The sequence below is a fragment of the Colletes gigas genome, unplaced genomic scaffold (genome assembly GCF_013123115.1).
Source record: "Colletes gigas isolate AHSC1104 unplaced genomic scaffold, ASM1312311v1 Colletes_gigas_Sc00002, whole genome shotgun sequence".
NCBI lineage: Eukaryota > Metazoa > Arthropoda > Insecta > Hymenoptera > Colletidae > Colletes > Colletes gigas.
The window spans coordinates 10,131,132-10,145,610 of NW_025106631.1; the positions used below are offsets into that span (position 1 = coordinate 10,131,132).

The 14,479-nt window shown below is 38.9% G+C and overlaps 1 protein-coding gene across 1 annotated transcript; it reads left to right on the forward strand.

The window, feature by feature from the left end:
* Positions 1-5,685: 5,685 nt before the first annotated feature.
* LOC122400837 lies at positions 5,686-6,288 on the forward strand. The gene is made up of 2 exons (XM_043402515.1): positions 5,686-5,918; positions 6,006-6,288. The coding sequence occupies exons 1-2, from the start codon at positions 5,686-5,688 to the stop codon at positions 6,286-6,288; spliced, it is 516 nt and encodes a 171-aa protein (XP_043258450.1).
* Positions 6,289-14,479: the final 8,191 nt, after the last annotated feature.

Genomic DNA, 14,479 nt, shown 5'->3' on the forward strand with positions numbered 1-14,479 from the left:
CAAAAGCGCTTTTCCAGTCACGTGCCTCGCGAAGTTAGTTTTCTCGAAAGACGTTGAAACGTTTCGTAAACCGGAATCTTTATTAAGAAAAAAAAAGACAAAAATTAAGAAACGACTTGGCGAGTTTTTAATTAAAGTTGGACAAACTGAATCGACGCGTCGAATAAAACGAGTTCGCGATATAACCTCTGAAAAAGGAAGAACGAACCGCGACGGGGGGTGGGGAGGGAAACAATTTTCTACCGGAAACGAAGCGACTCGAGAAGTGGGTATTAAGCGCTTAAGCTGCTCGGAACTTGGGCCGACCTGTCAGATACGTGAACACGGACGCCTTGAAATTTCCCTCTCCTAGAATGTAGAGAATTAGAGCGTTTCCGACTATCCCGAGAACAGAGACTATTGGAATCAAGACGCTGTACACGATTATGCTGTGAAAATTCGGTTTCACTGTCCACAGACCAACGTCCTCGAGGACCGATATTTCGTCGCCATCTTCTTCAACAGACCTGTAACGATTAATTTTAACCGATGGAATCTAGAAGAGTTTTCCAAGGGGTCGAGAAGGTTGTTTTTGTAAAAAATTTTAAATCGAAGTTCGAAGCAACGGGAAGGGAAAACAACGGACAATCCCTCGAGCTTGGAAACAACATGGCGCGATCTAATTTCTGTCGAACGTTTTATCTTCTTGTCGAGCACGATTAATGAGCGATAAAAGAAATTTTGATCTTGCAAAGATAAACTTGAGCGTAATTAAGAAATGGTGGAACTATTATAGAGTTCGTTGTTCGTCAACTTTCAAATTTTAATAGAATTTGCAAACGTGTTTTACACCCGATTCGACTTCATATCGTCGTTAGTGTCAAGATACCGAAACTTCTTGACATTCAGGAAGTCGTCACCGGATTTGGAAACTTATGTATCGTTGAAATTGTAATATGGTTCGAATATAGATTTTGTTATTTTATTTTTGGACGATGAGGGTGGCACTGGTTCCCGTTCAGCGTTTGTTGATCCGTACGTTTACAGTGCATTGGAAACACACAAACGCGTTTGTAATCCGAAACGTATACACGTGTAAAGCGACCGCCCGTAAACTGTCGCGTCGGGTAGTTTATTAATATTCCGTCGTCACGAATCGCTCGGCCGATTAATCCACCGTGGCTGGGTGAATCCGCAACGCATGCAGAATAATTAGTTTATTAATTGTTAATTGTTGCATAGACGTAAAACGTGCCTTTTGCAAATCACCGCCACTTGTTCGGAGAAATTCGCGTGGATGGCCTCCATTGTTGCTGGTTCCATAGGCTTCACGAAAGATTGATATATGTACATCCTTAAGAAGGTACACACCTAGAGGCAGAAATAAAATTAATATTTGGGACTTTATATATATGGTACAATTGGAAATAATTTTTTCCTATATTTTTTTTCCATGTAGAATTATTTCCATTCTTAGTCTTATCGTGATTGCTGGGACTCCTTGTATATTGTAAACACATGCAGATGGTGGTTCAGTCTGTCTAAAGTTAATTGTTCAACACCAAGGTGATTCAGTTTATTCGTTAGCTTTTAGCGAAGGACGTGACGCGATTAAGGTAATCGCCGGATTTCAGTAACCAACTTTGTTAGTGTGCATACAGTTGCTTACGCAGACGGAACCGCCATGCGACCCGATAACAAACTTTAACGTTGTTTTTCACGAAACTACTTTTCCCAGGTGGTGTACCAGCAAACTCTGACACCAACGATACCAAACTTTGCAAAATTTGGCACGCAAACAAAGCAAATATGGTCAAGGCTACAACCAACATGATATCTGCGATAAATTTGTTCCTATTTAAAATTTCTTATTTAATTAAAAATTAATAGAACGTTGATAAGGTATCGTCTCGAATCTCGTTCGAATTCGACTAATTACCATTCGGACAAAATTGAAATATTTGACAATTCCAAAATCGCTCGAACGCTTGAATATTCATTTTGTAAACGAAATATCCGAATGTTCGTAATACGTATATTAATAATGTAATATGAATTATAAAATGTCGTCGTTTCGTTTTAAACTCCAGTCTTGTTCGAGATATTCCGTTACGTTTTAATAAAAACTGACGTGATTATGTTTCTCAGTCGTAATCAGGTTCGTTTTATGCGAGTAGTTCCGAGTAATCAGAGTCTTTTCAACGCGAAGTCGTGACTTCTTTCGCTGTAAATTGTGTCCGTTACCATTTTCATTAGGTACCATTTACTCGTTCCACGGCGTTAAAATGGAGGTCGCGTGTCGAAGGAATACTAACGATAAGTCTTATGATTTCAACCCCCGGTAGCCACTTATCGAAAGCGACCAGAACGATACGTACGGCGTTTAGAGAATCTACTACAAGCCCTATGTACAATTCAACGTTGATTTAGGGAAACTAAATGCATACAACGACCAAGAAGTTCCGAGAATTCCCGACAACCGTCATAAAAGCAAACCATTGCCAATCTGTTTGAAGCATCGCTATGAAACTAATCATTTAATACGTGGTAAACGCGCTATGATGGAACAGATTACCTGCCACACATGGAAGATGAGCAACGATATCTTTTCTCATCGTTCGCCATCGCGTTACAGCGATAATGTTCTTTTTTTTCTTTTTGGTTCGTTGATCAATTCAAACTGTTCACTTTTGAAAAAAATTTGTACGATTGACAGATATCTGCGGCAAAAGTCCATCGAAGTAGCGAGCTCGATTATGGCATTTTGATCGACGTCGAAGCACTGGTAAAAATACGTGGAAACGAGGGTTTAAATATTTCCGCGAGAGTTCTGATAAATCGCTGATAAATGGATGGGCAAACATCGTTCGCAGGTCAGGAATCAATACTCGTATTCGTCATCCGGGTCTCCATATCTCATTAGAAACGATTATTTAATTTCGCGAACGAGGGAAACAGATAACACGAACCTGCGTATTTCTAATACAGACTGTTGGAGAAAATTGGAATGTATTTTTTTCATTTTTACGCTATATTTAAGTAATAGAAAAATCGCGTGAATTCGGTGAAATTAAAATTTATCGAGTGCTCGGATTCTTTCTAATTTTCGAGAGCTTACGATTTCACATGTATCGACGTTGCGAGTAGAAGTCGAGAAGTAACTCGGTTAGTCGAATTACGGTGGATCGATTCTTTCGCGATATTTGCGAGTTCGTCTGCTGATCGATCCCACAAACGATATTAAGTAACTTGATCCTAATTATTTTCGAGTGTTAAGGATCGAGCTTTGATGTATCCATGGTAACAACCGCGATAACAGCTATCGATCCCATGGTTCGGGGTCGCTTCCGTCGCTCTCCGAACGGATGAATTAATAGCGGGAAAATTTCGGGACACGCGTCGTCGTACAATGCTTCGACTGATCCTGCTGGCCAACAACTGGAGCGGGATAATTTTATTTCCAGAAATTACCAGCGGCCAACGACTAACTAATTTGCCCGGCGAGCCTGCTTCGTCGCAATTCGCGTTTCAATCCGACCGGTTATCCTGCACCGGGTGGCTCAGAAATACACGGTTTGCTCTAAAATTACGTCAATATTCCTGTAAACGTTACTAGTGGTACTATTAAATCTAGAAATTAAGTCCATAACATATATTAAAATTGAACTTTCTGGCTGCCATGTTGGATTAATAAAGTACACACAGGGTGAACTTTCTAGCCGCCATATTGGATTCATAAATGATATATCCAAGACAGAAATATATGGATTCTAATAGAAATTTTGACATATAACGTTTAAAACTATTAATAGCATAGTTAGAATTCCTATAAAAAAATTTGTAGAATATTTATTGCAAAGGTAGCATAATTTCCAACGAATGTTTATACATTTATAGGAAATTTTAATTCTAAAAAAATATAAGAAATACGTAAGATACGAACTATTGTACGTATGGGTTGAAACAACCCTCTACGAAGCTCTCATTCCATTAATAAAAATATGAATTTGCATAAAGATATTCAGTTTATTTATAACACTGATTTAGCTACGAAGCAGGTGCCTCAAAGAACCGGTGTTTAAAGATCGAAAGATCATTTTCCAGTCTATAAATATCCACGTGGGCTTTGACGAGCTCCCCTTCTATTGGTCTTTGACGCAACGATTTCTCTGTACTTTAGGGTCTTTCTAGGATTAATTTTGTTGCACGAACCGTTCCCTTCTCGAACAATAATTGTCGATGGCCGGTGATTTTAATTAACGAAAGGAATCGTTTGTTCTGATAGGTTACGATCCTCTGATTATCTCGATCGAGAAAGGTGTCGCTGACACGGGTTTCTCTTTCGACGGCTTAAGTAACGTCTAAAGATAGTAGCATTGTCTTGTAAAGCGTGCCTCCCTCTCTCATTGAACTCTCGAAAGGGCTACTGATCTATGAATAGGTCTTCGGCCCGCTTCCTCCTTGCGTCTCTTGTAAATCCTCCTGCGTTCCTCGCCTCGTTGTCAACCCTTTTTATCCGGCTTCACTCGACGATGCTGACACAAAGCTGGCGGTTGTCAGCCGCCGGTGAGCTCGATTTACGGATGCAACGGAGAACCGAAACATTTGACACAGTTCTTTTGGACAGGGAATCGCGAAACCGAATCTACCACGAACGAAAGATCGATGATAAGGATATCGTTTAACCCTCAATGATCGATAAACTTTTTGTAACACTTAGAAGACGACAGAATATTGGTTAAATGTAGAGAACACGTGGATAGTGTCAGACACTGAGTCTTTTAGTACCTGGAGAGGACTCAAAAAAATTTAATTTAAAATTAAACTATCAAAATTTATTACAGTTAATTTATAAATTATCAACGATGCGTACAACAACCCCTAAGTTACAATTTTATTATTTGAAATACTGTTAAAAGTATGAACAATGTTTAAGATAATTTTTGAATTAATTTAAACAGAGTCACCTACGTCGAACAATAGTAAACGTTTTCGTCTGAAAACGCCAGGGCCCTCGGTGTCTTTTAGTACCTTTAGTCATACTTGGATCTGAAAAATATCCACCCTTCGAAGAAGAGAAGAGAAAGTTTTACGTAAAGATCAGAATCGCTGCTTCTGCTCTCCACAGAAAATCTCGTATTTCGTATAGATTGCAGCGAAGGGTAGGAAATAGTAAAATAAAGAATAGAATGCTTCACCCTTGTTCCTACAAACGTTCGGCGAAGCATTAAATTCTCGAGTATTAAATTTACTTCGGAGCGTATTACACATGTTTCTCCAATCGATTTTATTCTCCGTGAAATAGATTGTCGGGTAGTGAAATATAATAAAAGAAATTTCTGTCGTTCCGTTTCGAAGGGGAAACTGTTCGAACAATTTAATACGAAACAGGGTGGCTTGATTTTTGTTACTTTTACGAGGGCGGTCCGATAAGTACTTAGCCTCACCACCCGATGGTCGCCACGATCGCAAGAGAAATTTACTACCGTGTAGTACATTCTTGTAGACAGCTTCTGTCAAAATTTCAGCCGAATCGGACTCGTAGTTTTGTTTTGACCGCGTGTGGAAGCGGGTGTGTCCGCGTATTTTAGAAAAATAGAAAAAGAGCAATATCGGTCGGTGATTCGATTCTTGTTTTTGGAAAGGAAATCGCGCAGCGAAATCAAAGAGCGCTTGGATGCTGTGTACGGTGACTGTTCTCCTTCGATGGCGACCGTCAAAAATTGGTTTAACGAGTTTCAACGTGGTCGCACGTCAGTTTTTGATGAGCCACGTCCAGGTGTCCCGAAAACGGCTACCACGGAGGATAACGTGAAAAAAATTCACGATCTCGTATTGGCAGACCGCCGATTGAAGGTGCGCGAGATAGCTGAGACAGTAGGCATCTCAAAAGACCGCGTGGGTCATATCCTGCATGAAATATTGGGCATGAGAAAGCTGTCGGCGCGATGAGTGCCGCGTTTGCTTACTCCGGACAACAAGCGCAACCGTGAGACCATTTCAGAGCAGTGTTTGATGCTGTTTAGGCGCAATCCGAAGGAGTTTCTGCGTTGTTTCGTGACCGTCGATGAAACATGGATCCACTGGTACACACCAGAGACCAAGGAACAGTCGAAACAGTGGACTTCGCCCGGCGAATGTGCTCCGAAGAAGGCGAGGACTGTCCTATCGGCCGGAAAGGTGATGGCCACCGTTTTTTGGAATTCAAAAGGTGTGATCTACATCGACTACCTGGTCAAGGGCAAAACGATCACAGGGCTCTACTATGCCGGATTATTGGGCCGATTCGACGCCGAATTGCAGAAATAACGGCCCCATTTGGCGAAGAAAAAAGTGCTCTTCCACCATGACAACGCACCGGCTCACACCTCCGCCGTCGCCAAGGCCAAATTGGTCGAATTAGGCTACGAACTGCTGCCCCATCCATCGTATTCTCCAGATTTGGCCTCGTGCTACTTCTTTTTGTTTCCAAATTTGAAAAAGTCACTCGCTGGGCAGAAATTTGAGTCGAATGAGGAGGTTATCGCCGCCACGGAGGCCTACTTTGCAGACCTCCAGAAAACGTATTTTTCAGACGGGTTAAAGAAGTTGGAGCATCGCTGGGTCAAGTGTATCGAGCTGAAAGGAGACTATGTAGATAAATAAATCGCCACTTTTCCAAAATTTTCGTTTTTCTTTTGTAGGCTAAGTACTTAACGGACCGCCCTCGTATGAACGATTCGAATCATAAACAAATTTTATCGTCGTCGTGTGACTAGTTTATTACGATATTACACTTATTTGCCTAGTTTCTAGTTAATGTACTGCGAAATATAAACGAACGTGACAACACGTACGCTGATAACGTTACAAGATTCGCTAAATTGCCAGGAGATTCCGCGCGAAACTCGTGTATGCCCATAATAATATCAAGGCTTACTTTTACTCCTCGCTTTCATCGATTTCCATTGTGCCGTTTCAGAATCATTCTCTTAGATCTCTCTCGCCTGGAAATACAGGCAAGAATTCCACAGAGTCTGTCAGCGAATTGGAGAGAAAGCTCCCTTCGAATTCTTCGAAAATTCCACCTCGAAGGTAGAGGATTTTATCGATAAACATTATTTTCCCAGTAACCTTGTTCGGAAAACCCTTTCCTCAAAAGTTGGAACACTGGATGAATTTAGCGCTCGAAAGCAATAACGTAAATTCACGTGACTGTCGTTCGCTGATAAAAAAACTTGAATATGGGAATATCGAAGTAAATAACCCCGCTTAGACCTTTAAGCGGGCACCGGTTATGGAGTCGTGGTAATAAACACAGGATGTTTACGAGTTGCAACGAACTCTTGCAGGCTAGATTCTGGAGCAGCAGGTGGTCGAACTGCAACAAACAATGCCAGGAGTAACGATAAAAGGTCTCGGGCACTCTTCGATGCTTCGTCGTCTTTCTTAAGCGATTCCCAGATGTTGCAACTAAGTAAGTCACGCGAAGACAGAACTCGACTCCAAGGACTCGTACCTACTCGTGGAAATAACAAAATCGAGAAGAGTGGATGCTTTGGAACGAATGTTTTACCAAATAGAAATGTTACGCATTTAGTAATAATTAGATGGGAAATTTTAATTCTCAAAAAATATAAGAAATACGTAGGATACGAACTATTATATTTAGGGGTTGAAACAACCCTCTACAAAGCTCCCATCTCATTAATGAAAATATGAATTTGCATAAAGATCTACAGTCTCCAGTACTAATCGAAACAAATCTATTACCAATCGAATATCAATTATCTTGTGGAAATAAAGAACATTTATTTAGCAAAAATTTTCTTTCGAAAACGGTAGTCCACTAAAGAGTGAACTGATCGAAACAAGACACACTGTATGCACGTGTAGCGGTCGTTTTCACTTCCCGTGCAACTCTTTCACCGTTGAGAAATTAATTCGCCGGTGTCGAGTCGCCGCGATCCTTGATTAATCACGAGGCCTAATCGGGAACGACGCACGGCCGCTTTCGTTATCGCGTTCTGATCAGGGGCGGCCTCCATTACGCTCGGGGCGGTCGCCCGCATCGCGAGGAATTTTATTTCACTTCCGTGAACGTTTCTGGACCTCGGGGCACGAACCGATCGATCGTCGAACGCGTCCTTCTCCCGATCCTCGAGGTCAATCTCATCGTTGGATCATCCCTCCGTCTTCTCGGATCGTTTATTTTCCACCCTTTCCCCTCCCCCCTCTCGTAGGAAATCTCTTTCTTCCGTTGACTGATTGCTGCCGATCGGTGTCAAATAAGGTCACGACACGCAACCAATGTGCAATCTTTCTTTCGACGAGACGAATTGGACGATTTGGACAATTTTCTGGGGCCCTGCATTATTTGTAAATAGAGTTTATTCGAGTTTGGGAGAGAGTAACTTTTGGGATCCACCGTGAAACTTTCAAGTTATAAAATGGAGACTGATCTTTGGTCCGAAAGAGCTGGATGATTATTTTTATTTTACATTCTGTAACGATGGTATTAGATTAACACATTCTATAGAGAAATCAAATGTATAGCAATCCGTGATGCAATGTATAAAATATTCTATACAGTTGGGAATATGCACTGTATTACGTAAAATGACTACGAATGTAGCGTGCCTGTGGGTTCGCGGTTATCCAAATGAATGGCGAAAGCGAACGTGCGAGGTTAAATAAACGTGATCGCGCAAATTAATATTCTATATTATCTGTAAATATCTGTAGTGCAAATAATACAGCATTCCAAGTGGATATTACGTTTAATAATCGTCAGGATATAATTTATTCGCGCCTAGTAATTTTTGTAGGCTTTAAAACAACGTTCTCCAAAATGGCGGGCATCTTAAGATCCATGAGGAGACGAGAAAATTATTAATGTAGGAAGATACATGGATAACTTGAAGGTTTCTTTATATTAATATATTATTGCAGTATATTTTTCTTGTATTATTAATACTTAACAAAGTCAAGTATGTTCAACGACATCCTTTATCTAAGTTTTCCTGTATCATTTGTTTTATTGTATTTCAAATCATCATTTCGTATTAATCAATGCAGTACCACGCGCTCGGTGACAGCTCACCAATCATTCACGACACTTTGCGTTTAATAATCAACATACGATTGATCATGCGTCCAAATTTATCTAATCTCATCTCATCTGTTTCATGTAGCAAATTTACCAAAATTTATTTTATTCCGAAGATATTTATACGTTCTGTAAATATTTCTGAGTCGAAGAAACAGGATCGTTAAATTGTAAATTATTTAAATGCAATCTAGATTCAATAACAAGAACAAAGTACATACATATTTACAATCGACTAGAGAAAAAGTATTTTTTAGAAATGTAATCATGTGGATGATAACGCGGCGATTTATCATGCAACCATTTTTCCGCGGAATTTTATCTTACTCGTAGAGCTAGATTATTGAAATTATTGTTATCCCTTATCCGTAATCGTTATTTGTCGCATCAGACCATATGGCGACCAATTCAAATACCGTAAAAGAATTTGTCATTTTCACAAGCTATTGCAGGTAACTTCATCTATGGTACAGGCCAAAAATTCATCGTAGAATCCTGAAAAATCATTCGTGTGAAAATAAATCTAAAATGTAGAGTAAAATTGTTTTCATAGGCGGCTTTGTTACCGCGAAAATTGATTTTCAAAATTCGTGGGACGCGTGCTGCATTGAATATTTTTTAACTGACGTCTCTCTTTGTTAGACACGATGTGTTATAGGTTGAAAATACTGACAGTAATGCAATATAAACCGTTTTCATTAGTTCTGATTAATCAGAACATAGTAATATAGTACTATGTTTACAAACTTGAATACGAGTAGAAACAATGAGTTGTGGACAGACACGTTGTATTCACAACTTTCGAAGAATGTATCTATTCTATTTTTTTCAAAAACGTTCCACGTTTCATTTACGCGAAAGATCGCTCATTTCACGATTATACTATAAATTTTGGCTCGCTTTATACTCGAAGCTAAACGTAAGCATTGCATAATAGCTTTCAGATATACAGTGACACAAACAATTGATCAAATGTTCGAACAAACAGAAAATAAGTCACAGTACACCTTTCTCAGAATCTTGCTTAAGACTGTTGATATACATATATACGAAAAATGTAAACATTGCGTCGTTACTTCACGACAGTTTGAGCCCTGTAATCGTACAAAGCGGACGTGTATTACGAATTATATTCTGTGCATTATTTGATCAATTATTTGTGTTAAGCTTAATTGTGCAAAATTCTTATATTTTTGGCATTCCTTAGCACAAATATAATTACTGGTAAGTCATAACGTTATTTTTAAACATTTGAGAATACGTTTGTAATAAAATAATTAGTAAGAAAAATATTTTTAGTCATATTTCATATTGAGACCAATAAAAGCAAGTAAAATATCAGAAATTAAAATACTATTAATATCTGGGCTTTCTCATCGCGAGATTTCTAAGAAGGTACTGTGCTCTGTTGGTACTGTGTCATCAGTACGTAAAACTTTAAAAGAAAACGTACTAAAAAATAAAGCAGGACGAAAATCAAAGTTATCCACTACCACAAAGCGATTAATCATACGATCAATCCGTAATGGTAGCGTTGATAATGCTGTACAGATGCAAAAAAATTTAGTCACACACCATAATATTAACGTAAACGCTGAAACAGTGCGTAATGCACTGCGAGAAGTGAATTTAAGAGGACGTGCAAAAATAAAGAAACCTTTTCTTACAAAGCGGCATAAGAAGCTTCGACTGCAGTTTGCCGAAAAATATAAAAATTATACAGATCTCGATTGGGCACGAGTAATATGGTTAGACGAGACGAAAATTAATCGTTTTGGGTGCGATGGACGGGAATGGACATGGCGAGGAAATAAAGAACAAATACGGTCGCATCACGTTCATCCTACACTGATATTTGGAGGAGGCCATATCATGGTTTGGGGTTGTATGACCAGTGAGGGCGTCGGATGCGTTGAAAAAATTGAAGGTCGAATGACTGCAACATCATACACATCCATCCTGCAGAAAAGTTTAATTGGAAGTTTGGAAAAATGGAATAAGAACGCAGAAGAAGTCATTTTTCAGCACGATAATGACCCTAAACACACGGCAAAAATCACCAAAGAATGGTTAACAGCTCATGGTTTTACTGTTTTAGACTGGCCCCCACAGTCTCCTGATCTGAACCCAATAGAACACCTATGGGGTTTACTAAAAAGAACAGTTGCCAACTTCGATCACAATTCAAGAAGTATTATTGAATTGTGGTCTGAAGTTAAAACTGCTTGGGAAAATATTAAGGCTAAACAGTGTAAAAGTTTAGTAGATAGTATGCCAAGACGCATAGAAGCCGTATTGAAAGCGAAAGGAGGGTATACGAAGTACTGATATTTCATTTTTTCAAACTCAAAAATTTGATCATTACATCATTTGTTAATGTTATTTAATTTTTTTTTAAAAAGTGTAACATATTTAAGTTAATTCTGTATTATATGAACTATGAAAACTATGTATGTAATTATAATAAAATATTTTGTTACATATCTTATTAACATGTGTTCAATTAAATAAAAATTTAAACAAAATTAAACATTTGATCAATTGTTTGAGTCACTGTATTTCCTTTGACTGTTTAGAAATCCCGTTGGAACTGAAACGAACGTGAACGTCTCCTCGCTAATGAAATTAAATTATAACGTGAATGAGACACTGATGAGAAACAGCGTTGCGCTTTCAAAAAGCAACGTTACCTATTGAAATTTATAATTTGCCAGCTTTCTGCCCTCCTCTGCCCTTGGACTTCATTGAGTACGGTCGAATAAATTAAACGACTCAAGTATCGCCGGGAATATTTATTTTAACTCGATCATTGAAATAGGAATATAAAGGAACGATAGAGTACATACTATCATCGTTGCGCAGTTATTCTTGGCATTGAGATATCTCCATGTACGTGAACACGGAAAATATGTTTGGAACAGCACACGTGTCACGAAAACGTCGCAGTTACTGTCACCGACGATATAGTGATAAATATTTACCTTCCCGTCATTTCTTTCCAATTTGTATCTTTATCGTTCGAACTATACGGAAGCAAAGTATCGTGATGGAGAACAAATTTTTTTCGAAACCCCATCCACGATTTATAATTCGTTTTTCTATTATGGTTACCGTGCACGCAAGATTTTTGGCTTCGAATGATTGTCTTCAATTAACATAATATTAAATGAAATTTGAACTGACGGTATATAAACGAAAAAGGGTAAAGTAAGCCTGCGATTATTATGGATTCGCGATTTATCTTCAACGTCGACGTCTCTGGCAGTTTTCTTTTCACGCGATTGAATTCCCTCGACGACGAAAGGACCATTTATAATTCGCTGGTGGCTTATAACTGACGCATTTGCGGTGTCTCGCTGTGTTCAACAAACAACGAAATTTACGATGTCTTAATAGGGATAAACGGATAAATATAGCAATGCGGAAAACGATACGCTGTTCTCCCTCATTCTCGCAGAAAAGACCCCGCACAGATATTATGGAAAATGGCCCCCGGTTAAATTAGCTGAACTTTTGATATGATGTAGCTCATGATGTCTTGATGAAAAGTTCCAATGAGCCCAAGCTCGTAAATTAAACAGCTTCCGAGATACGGGGGATCAAACGTCAATAATAGTGTGCCTTATTCTAGACTACCACGTTTGAGCATATTTCAGTGTAAGAAGCACTGTTGTGGCCCTGTGGGCCCTTAAATATTGCACATTGACCCCCTGACCCTCTGACTCTCCTTCAAGAGTCAAAATAAAAAATCGTCAAAAAGGTAAAAAATGATTCTCTTTTTCATTGTACAAACATGAAGCACCGTCGACATTAGCATTACCCAGTGTGCACCACGAGGAGGTTGCTCGATCGGATTTTGTACACCATGTGGCCCTGAAAAGGGCCGTTTCTATAGTTCTCTCTATTTGTCCATAACAATCTTAACATTCATATTGTCTTGATGCCCTCTATTAGCGCAGATTGACACTTCGTTGGTAGATAACAGCCTCAGAAGACTAAAAGTTTATTCACGATTTCGGAATCGTACTAAACATCAAGATCTTATTTTTCACATTCCCAAAAATGAACTGGAACTAGAAGAGGAAGTAATAAATGGTTACTACTGTATCTGTCAATTCGGTGCCAAAACATTGGGTACATGTGCACATATTGCAAGTGTTTTAAGGTTTTTTGGATTTGCTCGTCATCAAAGGCATGCCAAATATTCGGATGGCAATCTTCTAAATACGACCAGAAATGCCGCTAATAGAGATCATCAAGACAATATGAATGTTGAGATTCTTATGGTCGAATAGAGAGAACTATAAAAACGGTCCTCTTCAGGGCCACATGGTGTGCAAAATCCGACCGATCAACCTTCTCGTGGCGCACACTGGGTAATGCTAATGTCGACGGTGCTTCATGTTTATACAATGAAAAAAAGAACCATATTTTACCTTTTTGGCGTTTTTTTATTGAGTCCTGAAGGGGATTCATAGGTTCAGGGGGTCAAGTGGTAATATTGAAGGGCTCACAGGATCACAACAGTGCTTCTTACACTGAAATATGCTCAAACGTGGTAGTCTAGAATAAGGCGCACTAGTATTGATTTTTGATCCCCCGTATCTCGGAAACTGTTCAATTTACGAACTTGGGCTCATTGGAACTTTTCATCAAGACATGAACTACATCATATCAAATGTTCCGTTAATTTAACCGGGGGCCATTTTTCATAAGATCTTTGCGGGGTCCTCTTTTGAATTGTAAGATCACTGGTTTCAAAAGAATTGCTTGAAAATATTGAGACTAGATTTCCTTTCAATTCGTAAAACAGCTTCGTTTCTATAACAATTAGTCGCTTACTACGAATATAATACAGTATTAGTAGTGTTATTTTAGACATATCATGTGGCTAGTGAACACAGAATATCTGATTTATAATAATAGCATTTTTTATTTCGATGCTTTCGTATCGAATCAAATATACAAAATTTATTGTTTTGCTGGGAATGTTGTCCTGGGAATTCCCAAGACATTTAAATCCCTCTGTTCCAAATACCGGAAATGAAAAACAAGTCGAGAAAGCCAGATACTACAGAATGCTTCCTTCAGGAGGGTTTTTACGCTTCGATGTAATGAAATAATGGCTATTCTCGTGAATTTATAATGGAAAGTTACTCGAATATCAATGAACGTCTGTGAATTTTCGTAGATTAATATATTCGATATTTCACGTGAATAAGAATTTATTTCCTGAGATTGACGACCAATATCATCCTGTGAAAACTTAAATTTCATTTGAAGGGATACAGGTCCCAAAAGAACGATATATTTGGAGACTCGGAAGAGGTTGAAAAATGCCAGCCTTTTTCCCTGGGGGAAAGAGTCCTATTGTACCATTCTCAACGACAATTGAAGCATCGTGAGCCCACA

What these genes read in the sequence shown, in the direction of transcription:
- LOC122400837 (XM_043402515.1), top strand. Translation starts at nt 5,686, where the DNA reads ATGGCGACCGTCAAAAATTGGTTTAACGAGTTTCAACGTGGTCGCACG. An exon ending in ATATTGGGCATGAGAAAGCT is followed by an intron (nt 5,919 to 6,005) that starts GTCGGCGCGATG and finishes GATGCTGTTTAG; the next exon opens with GCGCAATCCGAAGGAGTTTC.